General features: G+C 49.1%; 1 protein-coding gene across 3 annotated transcripts in view; it reads left to right on the top strand.

Annotated features, from left to right (window-relative positions):
* MDGA1 (MAM domain containing glycosylphosphatidylinositol anchor 1) overlaps window positions 1-17383 on the top strand; it is a 144253-nt gene that overhangs the window by 108988 nt on the left and 17882 nt on the right. For 2 of the 3 annotated variants that reach the window (XM_075750087.1, XM_075750084.1), the window contains 4 exons: window positions 2390-2567; window positions 3660-3683; window positions 12824-12976; window positions 14154-14288. In XM_075750087.1, coding sequence (XP_075606202.1) covers window positions 2390-2567; window positions 3660-3683; window positions 12824-12976; window positions 14154-14288 — 490 coding nt within the window. The remainder of the gene's footprint in view (window positions 1-2389; window positions 2568-3659; window positions 3684-12823; window positions 12977-14153; window positions 14289-17383) is intronic. The other variant, XM_075750085.1, reaches the window with a different exon arrangement.

Here is a 17383-nt window from a genome sequence, read left to right as displayed (position 1 = left end):
AAACCCACGTGCCCCTGAGGATAGACTCAACTGGGGGATCTAGAGCTTTGCAGTCCAGACTGGAGGCTGACGTCTCTGTTTCTCCTGGATTAGGTGATGTGGGAGAGTAGGTGATTTGACATTGCTCCCAGAGGCTTTAGATAGCCAAATTCCACTTAACTCCCAGCTGAGGTGGAATTTACACTGTCTGAATTTCAGCCTCAGGCTTCTCTCCAGCTCTCCATTTTGTTTCTCTTCTAAAGGTTATGTCTAGACAAGGGAAATGGCTCCTGACCTCCCCCTGTTTGCTGTCTGCCTTCCCAGCACCCCTGGCTCATGGCAGCCTGTGGGGAGGAGCTGCCGCCAGCCCCCCACAGTCAGGCTCCGCTCCCCAAAAAGCCCCATGCCAGGAGCCGTACCACTCCAGCCTCCTGCTTCTGGCTGGTGACCCTTCCTCTCCTCCCAGATAACTGGGGGTCTGATGCTAATGATCCCAGGTGAGGTTCCTGCCGCTGGGAGCCAGCTCTGCTCTTGCTTGGCAGAGCGGCGGTGCGGAGGGTTGGCAGATGGGAAGGCTGAGCGGTAGGCATGCCAGCTGGATCAGCACCCAGCTCGTGTGCATGCAGATGGGGCCTTGGTGATAGGAATGGATCCTGGCAGCATCCCGGTGCCAAGTTCATGCTTGGTTCCCAGAGGCACTGCCCTGATCCTGCCCGCTGGGACTGCTCCCAGGTGCCTTGCGGGAAGGCACCGAGCTGGGGGAAGGCACCGGGGCAGTCACTGGCCCTCTGACCCATCTTGCCCAGGGGAGGAGGAGGAGGGTGCAGAAAGCAGTTCTTGAGCAACTTGCACCCTGATCTGTTTAGGTACAAAAGTCTCTTAGGTACAATCTATATGACCGGTATAAAGTTGTTGTTCACTGTGAGAACCACATGCAGCCGTAGATTTCCAGGAGCTAGTCCCTGCCCCAGCACGGTACTATGGCAAGATCTGGTCCAGCCCTTCTTCACTTGGGAGCATCTTCCAAACTGTGGGCACATCAACTCAGGTGAGGAGGTGGGTCCTGGCCATGTTGAAAATGAACAGGGCTCTGGCACGGGAAGCTCTCCAGTGGCAAACATCGTTTCTGAGTTTGAACTTACGGTTCTATGCATTAGGGCTGGAGGCAGGCAGAGGAAGGATTGCATGTGCCTGTTTTTACCAAGCACCACATCTGCATTGCTCCCCTGCCCTGCCTTGCTGATGACCTTCACTCCTGCCGTGCCCTCACTCCATCTTCTTTCCCCACACTCTCCACACTGACAGTTTTGCTGTAAACCTTCCTCCCTGTATCCCTGTACCAGTCATCCTGTAGTTTTGGAGTTAATGATGAACGCTGAGCCTGCCTGTCAGGAGAATTGCCTTTGCGATGAAACCTGTCAGCCTAGAGGATGTATCAAAGGCAGGGGGAGGCTTAGCATCTGGGATAGTGAACACTGCGCCATGGAGAGCCCTTACAAAGGTCTTTTTACCAGGACCATCATCCTCAATAACACATCAAGACTGAATCTTGCCACAAGGATCCAGGCACTCACAGCAACAGGCAGGAAATTGTACCTTCACGATGCAATCCTTGTTCTTGTCCTTCCCCCGCCAAGCAAGCATGACTGTGGCAGGGAAGTTTCACTGACACGTAATTCATCATTTTTAGTGGTGGTGATTTTGACAATGATATTTTTCCCATTGTTTTCTTGAAACTTCCCTGCTGCCTTAGCAGACTGAACAATGTTCAGCACGGTATGGTTTAGCTAGCATGGTTCAGCTTCTTCCTCAGTGGGCACCAGAGAAAGAGGGAGCCTATGGGTGACTCCAGAGGACACTGACTTGAACTAGATCCCTTGCTCTGGTCTGCGGAGGCAGTGTGGGCTAGGATTTAAGGGTGGATCCTGTGGAAGGGTGCAGAGGAAGCATGGCAGTAGACAGGTCCCAGCAAGGCACCAAGTGAAATGCCACAGGGCCCAGACAGCAAATGAATGAATTCTGCAGCGGTGATTGTGAACTGATGGGTATCTTGGCAAAATGTCACACTGTATGTGCACAGGACCTTTGTACTAGTGGGCGTGAGTTGGGCTAATTCCTCCCCTCTTGGAGACATTGGTTCCAACAGAGTTGCTCCAGGACCTGTAGTTCAAGTTGTCCCCCAGTCAGGAGGACCCCAAGGCTTTCCTTCAGGAAGAGCTCACGCTCCTGGTCACTGTTCTGTACCAGGGGTGGGAATTTTCAAACCAATTCTACATTAAGATATCATTGATAAACCAGGTATACTTATCTGTGTAGGAAGAGGAGGAATTGGGTGTTAGATGGTGGATAGGATCCCCGAGGTTTCCAGTTTCAGGATTTTTGTAACACTGTGGGTTCTTTTTCTATACAGCTGGCTCAGAGAAACACTATCCAAACCTTCATTCCCGTGAAGAAAATGGAGAAGGGCCTGTTGCTGGAGCACATCTTGCCCAACCTGAAAGTTCCTCAGAGCTATGAAGTTCGCCTGACACCCATCACCAGCTTTGGGGCTGGAGATATGGCTGCCCGCATCATCCGGTACATGGAACGTAGGTGTCTCCTCCTCGGTCCTGGCTACGAGAGCAGGTCCGAGCCTCAGGCCTAGGGACATGGGCATGCATAGACGTTGTCTCCTGTGACCCTTGGGTGAATGTCTCTGCTCTATGGAGTTTTGATGGCACAGTGCTATCACATTTGACTATATTTTGGTTGTTGCCATCAATGCAGAGCAATAGGTAGAGACCTCTGAGGGCCAGTCTCCACTCATCCTTTGCTCAGAAGCTCTGACTTGCACTCTCTGCTCTGTGGGCAGCAGATCCCCAAAATCCCAGTCCCCAGTCAAGCCATGCTACAGCCTCCCGTGGCACAGTGGCATGTTTTTTAGAGGATAGCCATTGGACACTGCATATTAGCCACATGCCCATAAAAGTGAGAGGATTTCAGGGGTCTTCAGTTCTTTCCAGAGCTGAATGCACAATTCCTTTCCTGACTAGTCGCTAGTAAACCTGTTGCTCTGTCCAATAGCCTGAGTCCCAGATCATCCCATTGATATACATTGACCATGCTTCTCTCCCCAGCATCCCAACAGCTCACAACTCTGCCCATTCCCACAACCCTATGATTTCTTTACTCCCCTCAGGAGTCTGGACCCTGTATTTCAGCAGAAAGTACAGATCCACCTCCTCGTATGTTTGCATGATTTTACACAACCCTCTTGTCCTGTGGAGTGACAATGTCTGGTGTCCCCAGCATACCTGTTATCTTAAACTTCCACAGTGTTTCAAACTGGTTTGATCTCCTTCTTATATACCAAGCTTTGGTATCTAAGTGGGTGCTGTCCCAGTGGGTGCTCCAGGAAGAAGGAAACTGCTTGGGTTGCCAGAAAGGTTCCCCTGTGCGATCCTGGGATGACCCCTTAGGTGCAGTTTTCTTAAGATCTGTTGCTGCTTGGATCAGAGAGACAGTATCTTGTTCCATCACCAAGGCAGACACTAAGCACTGCTGTTTCACAGGGATGCTGCTAGCAGATTTGTGCATCTGTGATCTTTCTTGATGTGTGTTTTATTTTCAGACTTTGATTGTCATTTGCGATTTGAGGGAGTATTAGCTGTTCTGACTTGTTTTTCTGTTTCCTCTTCCAGCAATCAACTATCCCAACCCAACAGGTAAGCACCAAGACCTTTGTATTTATGTTTTGAATGTAATGCATGTTAGTGAAGTGCTCCAGCAGATCAGGGAAGTCAAACAGCTGGAGTACACAGCTGGCTTTGCCAAATCTTTTTCCCCAAAAGAGGATGAAATTGCATAAACTAATGCTTCTAGTAAGTAATGCCATTTGTTGGACCTCAAGTTATTGCCAGGAGAAATATACCAGAGATACGCCTCCCATTCACACCTGATATCTCAGTGACTGGATAGGCTGTGATCTTGAACGCACCCTGTCCCTAACACTAGTAATCTGCATCCAGTAAGCAGCTTATTAAATATTCCCCAAAATAGCTGTGTTTGAGGAATATATATCCCCCCATCCTCTTCTGGCCAGGAAAGATACCACTGGACATTTCTGCAGGCTGGTATGGAGCATTCTCCAGTGTGGTGGGTTGACCCTGGCTGAGGGCCAGGTGCCCACCAGAGCCACTCTATCACTCCCCTCTTTCATTAGACAGGGGAGAAAAGGTACAATGAAAAAAAACTTACGGGTCGAGATAAGGACAGGGAGAGATCATTCTCTAATTATCATCATGAGCAAAACAGACCGAACTTAGAGAGGGAATTCATCTTATTTATTACTAAGCAAAACAGAGTAAAGGAATGAGAAATAAAACCAAATCTTAAAATACCTCCCCCCACCCCTCCCATCTTCCCGGGCTCAACTTCACTCCCGGCTTCAACCTCCGCCCCCCCCAGCGGCACAGGGGGACGGGGAGTGGGGGTTACGGTCAGTTCATCATGCGGTGTTTCTGCCGCTTCTTCATCCTCAGGGGGAGGACTCCTCTCATCATTCCCCTGCTCCAGCATGGAGTCCCTCTCACGGGAGACAGTCCTTCACGGCCTTCTCCAACGTGAGTCTCCTCCACGGGGTGCAGACCTTCAGGAGCAAACTGCTCCAGTGTGGGTCCCCCACGGGGTCACAAGTCCTGTCAGCAAACCTGCTCTGGCGTGGGCTCCTCTCTCCACGGCTCCACAGGTCCTGCCAGGAGCTTGCTCCAGCGCGGGCTTCCCACGGGGTCACAGCCTCCTTCAGGTGTCTCCACCTGCTCCGGCGTGGGGTCCTCCACGGGCTGCAGGTGGAATCTCTACACCCCCTCATCCTCCCTCCATGGGCTGCAGGGGAACAGCCTGCTTCACCATGGTCTTCACCACGGGCTGCAGGGGGATCTTGCTCCGGCGCCTGGAGCACCTCCTCCCCCTCCTTCTTCACTGACCTTGGTGTCTGCAGATGTTCTTACATCTTCTCACTCCTCTCTCTGGCTGCAAAAGCGCTCTCTAACTGTTTTTGTCTTTCTTAAATATGTTATCACAGAGGCGCTGATTGGCTTGGCCTTGGCCAGCGGCGGGTCCGTCTAGGAGCCGGCTGGCATTGGCTCTGTCAGACACAGGGGAAGCTTCTAGCAGCTTCTCATAGAAGCCACCCCTGTAGCCCCCCCCGCTGCCAAAACCTTGCCACACAAAACCAACACATCCAGCTAAGATCTGGTTCTTCTTGCACACTCCTTGAGCACAGTCCCCTTCTTCTTTCCCTCCAGTGTCATCACTGTTTACTTTCTTATTTACCTTCTAGTGATTCCTGCCAAGATGCAGGCCCATCTTTGTTGAGCACTCGGAGTTCCCTTTGATTTTGAGAGCAGAATGTCTCAGAAGCACAGTCTTTAACAAGAACATGATGGTGCCCATTGAGCATGAAAGATGATTTCTAGTGTGCTGTAAGTAGTGGTGGAGTGATCTTCAGGGGGTGAAATGAAGTCCCTTTGCTTTGATTGTTGCATATAAGCCCAGGCAAAGCTCTTGGGCAGAGATGGGCAGACTATTTGCCAGTGGTCCATGAAGAGCAGGTGGTTCCATGTAGCTGTTTCTTTCTCCCTGTTGCTGCTGAATCACCGTTCAGCCTTTTTATCTATTACTCTGTGTATGTGTAGGCAAATGGTACTGCTGCACTGCAGGGTAGCAGTGGGAAGGAGAAGCCAGGATTAGGCAATGGCAGACAGGAGTCAGGGTATGGAATTATCTTGTTAAGTCAGCCATGAGGCATTCACTCTTGCAAGTTCACAGTCTGAGAATGGTTTGATGAACCATACTCTGTCTGAGAGCAGGAGCTTCTTAGAGTGATTTTGTGGCTCTAATTCCTGATCCCTTCGCTTTGCTTTTCCCCACTTTCTGATCTTCTTTAAACATTTACAAGGGCAAGTAGTGACAGGACAAGGGGTAACGGCTTTAAACTAACAGAGGGTAGATTTAGATCAGCTATAAGGAAGAAATTCTTCACTGTGAGGTTAGTGAGACACTGAAACAGGTTGCCCAGGGAAGTTGTGGATGCCCCATCCCTGGAAGTGTTCAAGGTCAGGCTAGATGGGGCTTTGAGCAACCTGGTCTAGTGGAGGGTGTCCCTGCCCACGGCAGGGGGGTTGGAACTAGATGATCTTTAAGGTCCCTTCCAACCCAAACCATTCTATGGTTCTATGATTCTCCATAGAAGCGTCACTGGGAAACACTGAGTGTATTGCTGGGGACTCACTCCAGAATGTGTCTGTCAGTACTCGCTGGAGGAGGCAAGCATCCCAGTCCACTGGAGGAAGTGACAAAATCTGGCCTTTGGCCACTTGCATTTACACTACATAAATCACTGGTAAAGCCAGAGCAACTTCAGTCCTAATTGTATCAATCTCTTGGGGTTTTTGTAAACTGGGCCTTCAGACTGCTCACTTGGGGTTGCTTTGGCAGCTTGACTGAGACCAGAACGACTGCATGTAATTTGCCTATGGTGGAGGATAACTCAGCCACGCTTGTTTTTCATACAGTAAACCCAACACTTAGGGTTTCACCTTGATACAAGTTATCCAGCCTGTGCTGGATTTTGGGACCTCTGGGCCAGTCATCAGGGTCTTGCCCATGAGTTCACACCGTCAGATTGACTGCCTGGAGTTACACCCACCACACTTCCTTTCAGAGATGACCCTTCCTTTCAGACCTGCTGCCAGTGCAATATCAGCCCAAAGGCTCTCAGCTCTGTCTCTGTGCCCCAGCTCAGTTCCCAGACTCTCATCCCAGTAACATGGAAATCCCTGCTACTACCTCTTTTTTTCCCCCACTTCCCCTGGTACCACCACCCCCAGGGAAAAGAGTTGGGACAAGATTGTAAAGGTATCCTCACGCTAGGCTGCCCAGCCAAATTCTGGGAGCAAACATTGAGAGCTCTCAAATGAAAGGCAAAGATTAGATGATTAATGCCTCTGGCAGCCTGATCCAAGGGCATGCACAATGGTGATTAATTTACAAACTCTGAGAGTCACTTAATACAATTATTTCTTCATGCGTTTTCTCTCTCAGCCTAATAAGATGTTAATGACATTGGGGCAGGCATGCATGTGGCATGCTTACAGAGCCAGGTACTGGGGTTATAAAGCAAAAGTAAAGTAAAAGCAGAGGAAGTGAACAAAAGACACTGAGGATTTCAAGTATTTAGAGGTGAGCAGTAAGACTGACTGTAACTCTTAAAAATCAGTTAATCTGGTTCTAAAAACCAGACTTTGTCTTTAAAAAACCTGTCTTAGAATTATCTTAATCTAAGATGTTACCTTAAAGATCTCTTAGAATAACCAATCATTTAAATGTCATGACTAAATTCCAGTGCTGGGGGATCTGCTGTGTCCTTCTTATGTCTCCCCTGCAATTTAATTTGGATATGGTCTTCATTTTCTAATCCAAACCCTGCAGTGCTTTCCCACAAGCTGGTCCAGCTCATCAGCAGTGGATGGTTTGGTTTCCCTGGTTCTAGCAGATGTAGTCTTGCAACCTTGGTGATGAGGGCATTAGGAAGCGTATGGGATTGCTGGTTTGGGTTTTGGTTTTTTTCCTCTTGGCCAGTATGTCTTGCCCTTCCAGAGAAGCAATGCTATTTCTCATATCTGTAGTCCGGCTGTGTGTGGTGCTAAAATGTTTTGGGATCATGGACAAGTGCAGTGGGTGGTTATCAGTACCAGATGCTGGTTTTTGTAGATTACCCTGGCTCATTGCTTACTGTCTGGTGCTTGTGTGTCCTGTCTCTTATAACACCTCATAGTCTAGAGGAATCTGAGCTTGTTGCCCCGGTATGAACATGTGAGAATAAGATGTGAGCCTGGTGTTTAGAGTTGGATTCCTGAAATCTGTGCCCATTCCTCAGGAATGTGTGTAACGTGAAGGTTAAAAATGGTGAAAGCCACCAATTCCTTGTATCGTGATGGCAAGTAGGATTGTCTGGGCCATATTATTCCCAGTTGCAGATGGAGATATTAAAGCAGATGGCAATCCAGTATGACCCAACCAGTTACGGTATTGTGAAGCTTTTTTCCATTACTGGTTATAAATGCTTTAGAAACTTACCATGGTAAAGGCTGTTAAATGCTGTTTCTTAGATCCCAATGTACTTTGAGTTTGCAATACAGTTTTCATTGTCTTCATCTTTTAGATGGGGAAACTGATCTCCAGAGAGAAGGCGATAGCCTGTGGGTCATGCAGCAGGTCTGCAACAGAGCTAAGGCTCAGAGCATGGTCCCTTATGCTCCAAGCCAGTTTCAGTCATCAGACCACAGCTAAATGACGAAGGCAATTTTATTCAAGTGCGCTCCATCTGCTATTCACCCATAGTCTGCAGCTAGAATAGGATTATTATTTTTTGCATTCATCTTGCAGCCAGAATTTCAGGACCAGGGATGGATTCCCCCTAAGGACTTGAAATGAAAACCTCCATTATGTTTCTCAAGAAGGCAAAGCAACAAGAAATGCTAATAGCCATGGCAGAGGGTACCTCCCCTGGGAATGCAGGGAGGTGTCTGTAACCAGGAGCAAACATCTCTGCACTTTGAGCTGCTGCCACTGCAAAGCCTGCCAAGGAAATCTGTTTGGTGAAGACAGCGCTAACTCCAGCCTTTGAGGAACCAGCTCCCCTGCCACCTCCACCTCGCCTCTAACAATCCAAAGAACAACTTCTGTGTTCAATATTTAAATCCACTGTTTAATTTTTAAACAGGAAGCTTCCTTTGCGCTGCAGTGCTGAGCCAGGATCCCTGGCAGATGTTGTGAATCCGCAAGAAGGTTTGCTTCACACAACTGAGGTCAACAGTTAGATCACCGCTGTGGCCTCTGAGACACAGCAGGTCATTTAAAGGTTTTCTTTTTGGCTGGATCTGCCAGGTTTCTCCTGGTGAACCTTGCTGATAATCATCCAGAGGCAACATGCTGGCCGTGTCCCAAACCACACTGAACATCTAGCTATTCTGGGGCACCTCCACTTCTAGCTCAGAGAAATGCCAGATCTTTGCCTTCCTGTGGCTCATTTTAAACCAAAGGACGAAGAGTCAGAGCACTTGGGTTCTGTTTCCAGCTTTGGCACTGCCTGCTGTGACCTTAAACGTGTGTCTCTATACTTTTATGCATCTGTTCCCCCACGTGTAATACAGGAGGTATATAGAAGGAAGCATTGCTACCTCATAGAGATGTTAAAAAGCCTTGTCCATTGCTTGTTGCAAAGTGCCTTGAGATCCCAAGCAAAGCAGAGGCAATGTGCTGTAGTTATAAAACTCCCACACCACAAATGGTGTTGCACATAAGTCTGACCATGTTGTGGTATCTATGGTGCATAGGACCCTTCTCTGTTTTATGCTTTCTGCTAGAAGTGTTGCCTTCTGGAAGTAGCTGCACCTGAGTGAGAGGATGGAGTCAGGGCCCTGTTTTGGCATTAAAAGAGCTCTCTTCAAGCTTTCAAGCCTTCTTGTCTGAGCAGTCTCATCCCATGGGTGTGTGGGGCTTTTTACAAATGAGGCACAGTAGTCCATCAGCTGGTATGACCAGGCCTTGACGCTGAGCCAGGAATATTATCCTCAATCCTCTTGTCTTGCACGGCTCGCTCTGATCTTCACCTGAGCTTGGGCTTTTTCTTTGTCATGGTTTAACCCAGCAGGCAGCTGAAACAACCACACAGTCATTCGCTCATTCCCCCCACAGTGGAATGAGGGAGAGAATAAAAAAGAAAAAGGTAAAACTCATGGGTTGAGATAGTTTAATATGACAGTAAAGGAAAAAAGAAAAAAAGAAATAGAATAGAATATACAAAACAAGTGATGACAGCACAATTGCTCACCACCCAGAACGGATGCTCAGCTAGTTCCTGAGCCATGCTGCCTCCCAGCCAAGTCCCCTAGTTATATACTGAGCATGATGCCATATGGTATGGAATATCCCTTTGGCCAGTTTGGGTCAGCTGTCCTGGCTGTGTCCCCTCCCAGCTTTTTGGGTGTCCCCCACCTTCTCGTTGGCAGGCCAGTATGAGAAATTGAAAAGTCCTTGACTGCTTGGCAACAACTAAAGACATCAGTGTGTTATCAACATTATTCTCATCCTGAATCCAAAACACGGCACTATACCAGCTGCTAGCAAGAAAATTAACTATATCCCAGCCAAAACCAGGACACTCCTTAATCTGCCTCTCCTTTGGTTTCTGTGCCTCATCCGCTGTGGGTTTGCTCCCTCTCAATCAGTTGCCTGGCTGGCCTCTGTGTTACACCTTTCAGCTCTGCTTTCCACCTGATGTTCCCTGCTAAGGGAATTTTGTGCTGGAGAAAGATGTCACTTTTTTCCCCTGAAGGTCCACATGCACAACAGGGTCAGAGTTGCAAACCATCCCAGTCCCTTTGATTGCAAAAGGACAGTCATGGTGAATCCTGCTGTGTAGGATAATGCAATTTTAAGAGAAAACTAGTGTCTTCTAAGTGCAGCTGGCAACCTGTGAGCTGGAGCCATGCAAATGTTTGTCCTCAGTCCTATGGAGAGAAGCTGGGCTGTTAGACCAACCTGGCAATATCAGAAAGCTTGTGGGCTCCAGCCCCTCCTCTGAGGACCAATGGGTGTCTGGTTCAGCCACAAGGGCTGGGGAAGGACCCTTAAAAGCTGCTTCCTCACCTTTTTCCCTGTCAGTCTCCTTGTGCTGGGGATGGGCCCTGCCTCAGACCCCACAGACATCTGCCCCGTCCTCTGCTGCCCGCTTCTCCCTCCTCTTCAGCTCCAGCTGCCATGTGGCCCCCTGTGCTCCGCACTTCGGAGCAGTGGCTAATTTGGATTAGGATGCTAATTAGAAATGAGTGGATTGAACGGAAAGCACTTAGCCAGGGTTAATCAGCAGTTAAGTGGCCAGCCCAGCCAAGCTCCCGATGGCTGTGCTCAGCTCACAGGAGCAGCGTTTCCTGCTGAGCTTACAGAAAACCCAGCTGCCCTGGTCCGTGAACCAAGCCTGTGGCTTGCAGCACAGTGCCCAACCTGTGGTGGCAAAGACCTTTTTTGCAGGCCACAGCAGGAGACTGCCTCTTCTTTTCTCATTGCTTTGATGGGATGTTGGAGAGAGGCAAGATGGGGGAACAACAGCATGGACACCCCATTTCCCTACCACACGTGTCTGCAGGTTTTTGATGTCTGTTTGGATAACAGTCATTTTCACTTCCAAATGGGAGGGGATGGAGAGGGCCTTAGCTGCAGGATAGGAACCAGCAGGTGCAGCATCTCAGAGTCAAGATGCTGTTCATTTCATGGGTAGTCTCTCTTCTCTGGTACAAGATGGCAGATTTTGGTGTGCCGGCAGGTGTGTGAAGCTCCTACCATCACAATGTGCCATGTCTGGAGCTTTCGGCCCTGGCATCGCAGAAAGCTTCCCTTGCCCATCCCATCCTTGGCACCAAGCCCATAGGTTGCTGACTCCACTCTGCTCTGCATGTCCTGCCAGAGTCACCCATGCCAGGACAGACAGTCTCCTGTCCAGGAACCAGAGCAAACCGTCACTGAAGATACAGGAGTGCAGGAGCAGGCATTTGGGCTTCTCTTCATCTGGGGCATGATAACAGGAGCAGTGTGGGTGTGAACCCCAAAAAATTGAGTCTTGCACCAACATGCCATGGATGAGGTTTCTAGCACAGCCCAAGCCCTTAGCAAGAGCCTTGTTTTCCTTTCTGTATGTGTTCTTTCTTGGCTTTTAAGTACTTTATCTTTCAGTTTCATAGCACACCTCCTTACTCTTGTATAGAGGCAGAAGGTAAAGAGATCTGTGCTTACCGTGTCTGCGCCACTCGCGAGGTCTGAGATCCCACTCCCAGCCCATTCTCCAGCTCCAGTTTCTGCCCAGGGATCTTTCAGAACACAAAGCAATTTTCACATCAGGTCTTGGACCTGTTTTCTCTTTCTCTTCTGCCTGTTTCCTCCATCCCTCTCCTGCTGTGTCAGCAGTGCAAAGCTGGTTCTTGGCTTTTGTTTTTGTGTCTCAGGAACTACCTTTTTACTACAAAGGTTACCATCTTCAGCCTAGTCAAGTACAATTCATTCCAATCTCTGCAAATCCATATTGGGTTATGTCTATGCACAAGATTTTTCACCTATCTTACAATAATGCTGTAGGGTGTGGCTGTCTTTTGGTAGTAATAAAACTGAGCTCTATTGCACATGTGGTTCATCCTACATAAAAATCTTTTACCTACACGAGTTATTTTGTTAGGGGAACCAGCATAGGCTGCAATATCAAATGTGCCTTTTAGCTGGTATAAATTGGATGTACTCCAGCTAAATGACATATTTGTAGCACTGAGCTGACCTCTTCTCCACAGCTGATTTTTTTCATGTGTGCCATAGTTTAGTTTAATACACAGCCCAAGGGGGTGGGGGGGTCATCTGCTGGTGCTTTTTCCTCTCTCCTGAGGAAATTATTCTACCATCAAGTTGTTCTGGTTTAAAAGCCCTTGTGGCCTGTTTGCCTTCAATTGTCTTTTTATCCTCCTTTACGTTTACCCCTTCAGACCTACAAGCAGAATCTCTCTTTCTCTTTAGCCCTAATAACCTTCTTCCATTTCGACATCACAGCCATCAACCAACCTGGATTAAACCTTCCTACTAATCATGGATATATTCCTTTTCAGCCTCCTCCTGAGGTCAAGGGCTGCCCATCTGTCCCCAGCTTGACGCAGAGCTGTGGTGGTGGCGTAGCAGTGCTGTGCAACTTGCTGCAAGCACCCAGGCAGCCGTGGGGAGGAGGTTTAAAAAGCCGCAGCTGACCAGCCCCTTCCCTTCCCCGCAGATAACACCTGCCGCTTTGAGGATGAAAAGATCTGTGGCTTCGTGCAAGACAAGATGGACAACTTTGACTGGACCCGGCAGAATGCCCTGACCCAGAATCCCAAGCGCACCGTCAACACGGGGCCCCCAACGGACATCAGTGGTACGCCGGAGGGTAGGCACACGTCTGGGTTTTTTTTGGCTGGTCAGGAGCCCTGTGGCTCTGGGAGCTGGTGGAGTGCTGATCTGCTTTCCGCACAACACGATTCTCCTCTGCACGGGGTGCAGGGAGCAGGCAGTTAATTTGCATGTTACTGATTGGCATTAAACACACAATTAAAACGCCCACGACTTTGTTTAAGGGAATAGTGTGAGCATTAGTTCTTGTTACCAGCTAATTGCCTGATGCCTAATGCCCTTGTCCCATTTGATGCTTGTTTTGAAGTCAAAAAAGGATAAATAAGTAGGAGAACATCTCTAACACCTAGAAACGGCCCTGCTGGTTTTAGCCAGCTGTTTACTCAAAGAAGGTCTCTGGGAGGCAAACAGATCTCCTTAGCACCAAGCAGGAGCATGAGAGACCAGGCGGGAGCTGCCTGCAGGGTGGCAGCAAGTGCCTCACCTCTAGCTGGAGGAGACTGGTGTTGTGTATTGCTCATGCTAGCTATGCATGGAGTACATGCTCACATTTTAGCTGGATATTACTTTCCCCTTTCTCTAATGAGGAAAGTAAATTTGTATGCAAGCACAAATTTTTGCACTCAGAAAAAATGGGAAACATCCAATGGCCAGCTAAGGAAATGGCTTTTCCCATTAGTGTACACCCGCCCGATGGAGCATTGAAAACGATGCCAACAAATAGCTAATCTGTTCCTCCCTGGGTCGTTAACAACTACTTTGGTATTGTTCTCTTTAGATAACAATATTGTTTAGGCCAGATATACCGGATCCTCTCTCCCTCTGCTTGAGGCAGAGAAATTAGGCTGGAATGTTTCCTCCCTCCTCTTTCTGGTTTTCTCCTTACACAGTGCAGTCAGCTCTGGGGCTCCTCGTGCTGCAGGAGGAGGATTCATTTTGCACCCAGACAGATGTGTGTGTGCATGTTCAGGGACTCATCTGGTGCATGCACTCACAGTGGATCTGCTGATGCCCGGCTCTCCTGCTCGCCCCGAAATACTGCAGAGGCAGGGGAGGCAATGCGGACATCCTGGAAGTGTCTCTGGCTGGGATCACAGTGGGTGCTGAGCAAGGCCATGTCTCTCAGAGGAGCAGTGGCCTCCAGCATCCCATCGCTTCAGGGAGGGAGACCCAGTGCACGTTGCCTTTCCCCACTTTTCCCTCTCATTTTGTAGGTTATTACATGTTCATCGAGGCGTCCCGGCCCCGGGTGACGGGAGACAAAGCCCGGCTCATCAGCCCCCTCTACAACATTACTGCCAAGTATTACTGCGTCTCCTTCTACTACCACATGTATGGGAAGCACATAGGTGAGTACCCTCCAGGGAAGGGTAACCCCAGCCTGGTGCAGGCTGTCGAGAAAGACCTCCAGCCTCTGCTCCACCGGCCATGCCTGCGGCCAGTGATTCATGAGCCCTACTCCAGTGCTCAAAGCGACAGGATGGGCTGTTGCTTTCAGATACTTGTCCCTTACCTACACCCCAGCAGTGTCAGGGTTGTGAGGCTGTTGCAGCCCATCCTCAGGGCAGTATCTTGCAGTCAGCCATCACTCCTTGCCTCCTCTGGCTCGCTCTTTCTCTAGCATAAGGCTCCCTACCCTCCACAAAAAAGAGCATTTCCCCTGTGCACACATTTCCCCTGCTCACGGCCACAGCCACCTTGCTCCAGGCAGCAGAACACCAGGTGAGCAGTCTGTTTCGTGGAGAGGAGATGGAGGTGGAGGGGCTTCGTGGGACTGGAGGGCTTTTCAGTGGCCGCAGCTATTTTGGGGTGAGCAGGATGCGTGTTCCTTCAGCTGTGCTGAGGGGCTGTCTGCTCTGCCTGACCCTCTCCTCTCTAACCATAAGCCTACGAGTGCAGCGAGCACCCCAGAAGCGCCTGGCACACTAATGAGTTTCCATATCCAGTCAAGGAGCAATTGCTAATTCGTCACCTCTTGATTATAATTTCATTAATTTGAATAATAGATGCACTCTTCCCACAGCACGCTGGGTTATTAATCACCTGCTGGACTGGAGCCTGACTGAAAAATCAGGGCCCAGGCAGGAATGTGTCCGCCCTTCAATAAACGGGGTTAATTAACAGCTCTCTGCCTTGGCACCGTTGATGTCATTGGGAGCGAACATGCTCCCCGAGTCCAGCCATCACGTCTCTGCGTGTGTGTGGTGCGGCAGAGAGGTTAAGCTGCAAAATCTGGGATGTCCTTCTCTCAGAGGGGGCGAAGCTGAAACCCTGACCCCGTGGGTGTAAGGGTGTAAGGGGCTGTGGTTCGCTGAGCAGGTCTCCGTCTCTGTCTTACCTCTGAGGGCTCATATTTGCTCTCTGCACTCAGAGTCCAGCTAGGTCGGAGGTGTTTGCACGCACCTGTATTCCCCCCTGCAGACAGGCTGCCCCGTGCTGTCTTCACGCCGGCGGTGGCAGGTTGCTCAGGCAGAGCACTGTCAGTGTTGGTTCACACCCGGTTTTCCTGGACCTGCTGGTCTTGCTTAGCTGACCGAGTCCAGCTGTTAAGGCTGGCTGGCAAACTCCCTTGTTCCCTGCAGTTGTCTGTTGTGGTCAGTCAGCCTTGCTGCCCAATTCCTGCACATCTTGTCCTGGAGGCTTTGAAAAGGATCTCATTCTTTGTGATTGCAATGAAGGGTGGCCCAGACCGGTGGGAGACAGGCAAGGAAAGAAGATGAGGAGGGAGGAGGTGTCTCTTGCTTTGTTTCCTTTAGGAATACAGCTATGTGTCATATTTCCAAGTTCATTTCACAGAGAAAATAAAAGTCTGTCAGCTTTTGCTTGCTTTTGGAAGAGAACTCTGTTTTTCAGCTCTCATGTGGTGGTCTATCTGGAGATGGGGTGGACTGGAAATGCCAGGGACTTCATTACGGGTTTTTGGCTTTTAGCATTTTAACTCTTTATTCATTTGCTCCACCCACAAATTGCCCAGAGCAAAAAATACAGTGACTCATAAGATGTAAGAAGCTGCTGAGTGCCATTTTCTATTCCTTGGCTTCAGACACCTTTTATACATGTTGATTTTTCCTTCATACTTTATGTTGCTGCCCCTGCCTGCTCCCCATTTTCCCTTTGTCGCACAAAGGGACTGATAAATTTGTGCGAGGTGGGTAGACTATTTAATGCCATATGATGATTTCCAGGGTGGGTGCTGCTGAGCTGAGAGTGAATAAATTATTTTAAAATTAGACTGACGATAGAGTCAGAGAATGAAAGAGAAAGAAATGAGAAAAATTTCTTTTTTTCTTGGCCTGTGGAATATGTGGCTTGGTCTAGTGAACCCACAATATATCTGTCTGCAAATTGAAATTCAGAACCTTGTATCTGCTCTCTACTCCAGAGTTTCTTTCAGGGCCAGTCATGATATTCTGCAATCGTTTTGGCTTCTCTTCTACCTATCGGGGCACCAGGGTGAAACTGAGACCTCTCCAGGAAAAATCAGAATGCATAGTAATCCTAAAATTGTCTGGGTTTCATCATTCCTGCTATGCTACTTACTAAGTCTTAGGCTACTTGGTCCTTTTCCTTACTGCCACGCTGGCAGCACTCTGGCACAACCCGCGTTTGGGACACGCTCTGTTTCACCAGCAGGTCTAATGGCTTGGTCTACATTTCTAATGCACGTTGGTTACTCCCTGGCTGGTTTTGCTTGCACGGAGGTTGTGAAACCCTGCCAGAAAGCTTTAGCTTGTTCGGACGGTGCCAGGCTCAATGCCCTTGGTGGCTGAAGTCCTCTCAGTCCCCTGGGGAAGTGGCAGCCTGCCTGAGGGCAAAGCAGGTTTCTTCAGCTCTTCTTTAGCTCTGGGTTGGAGGAGAGTGCCCTCTCTCAGATACAGGGCTCCTGGCTAGGACTTCTGTCAAATGAGGAGACAGACCCTGGCCTCCTACCTGTATCACATATGTGACAACATGAAGATAAAAATGGAGTGTCTACAACCCTGGTTCATGTCCCGCTTCCCATATAGCCAGCTATCCCTGGTGCCTGCAGACACAGCCCCAACCCCTGGCTCACCTAGTGCCAGCCCAGTCCTACCAAGCCAGATGCCAGCCCTGCTCAGCCAGCTGTAGCACTTAGCAAGAGCATATCACATTGCTCCCATTGGCAGACAGTGCCAGAAAGAGGACATCTCCCAGACCAAGCCTCTCCTAGCAGCTCCAGCTCCATCATGGAGCAAAACAAAGCTCTGTCACTATGAAAAGAAGCAGTATAAAATCCCGACATTTATTTATTTTTTTAATAACCCTTTTATTACCTTCCCCCCCCCCCTCTATAGGACTTCAAAGCTGGTTTACTCTCACAATTTGACTATAAAATATCCATAGCCATCCAGGCAAATCTTCCCTGGGAGAGTTCCCAGACACTACTCGTTTATAATAGATATGACGAAAGAGAGAAACAGAA

The sequence above is a fragment of the Balearica regulorum genome, chromosome 3 (assembly GCF_011004875.1).
Source record: "Balearica regulorum gibbericeps isolate bBalReg1 chromosome 3, bBalReg1.pri, whole genome shotgun sequence".
Taxonomy (NCBI): domain Eukaryota; kingdom Metazoa; phylum Chordata; class Aves; order Gruiformes; family Gruidae; genus Balearica; species Balearica regulorum.
Note: the sequence above shows the minus strand (reverse complement) of the source record. Positions and strands in the feature narration are given on the sequence as shown.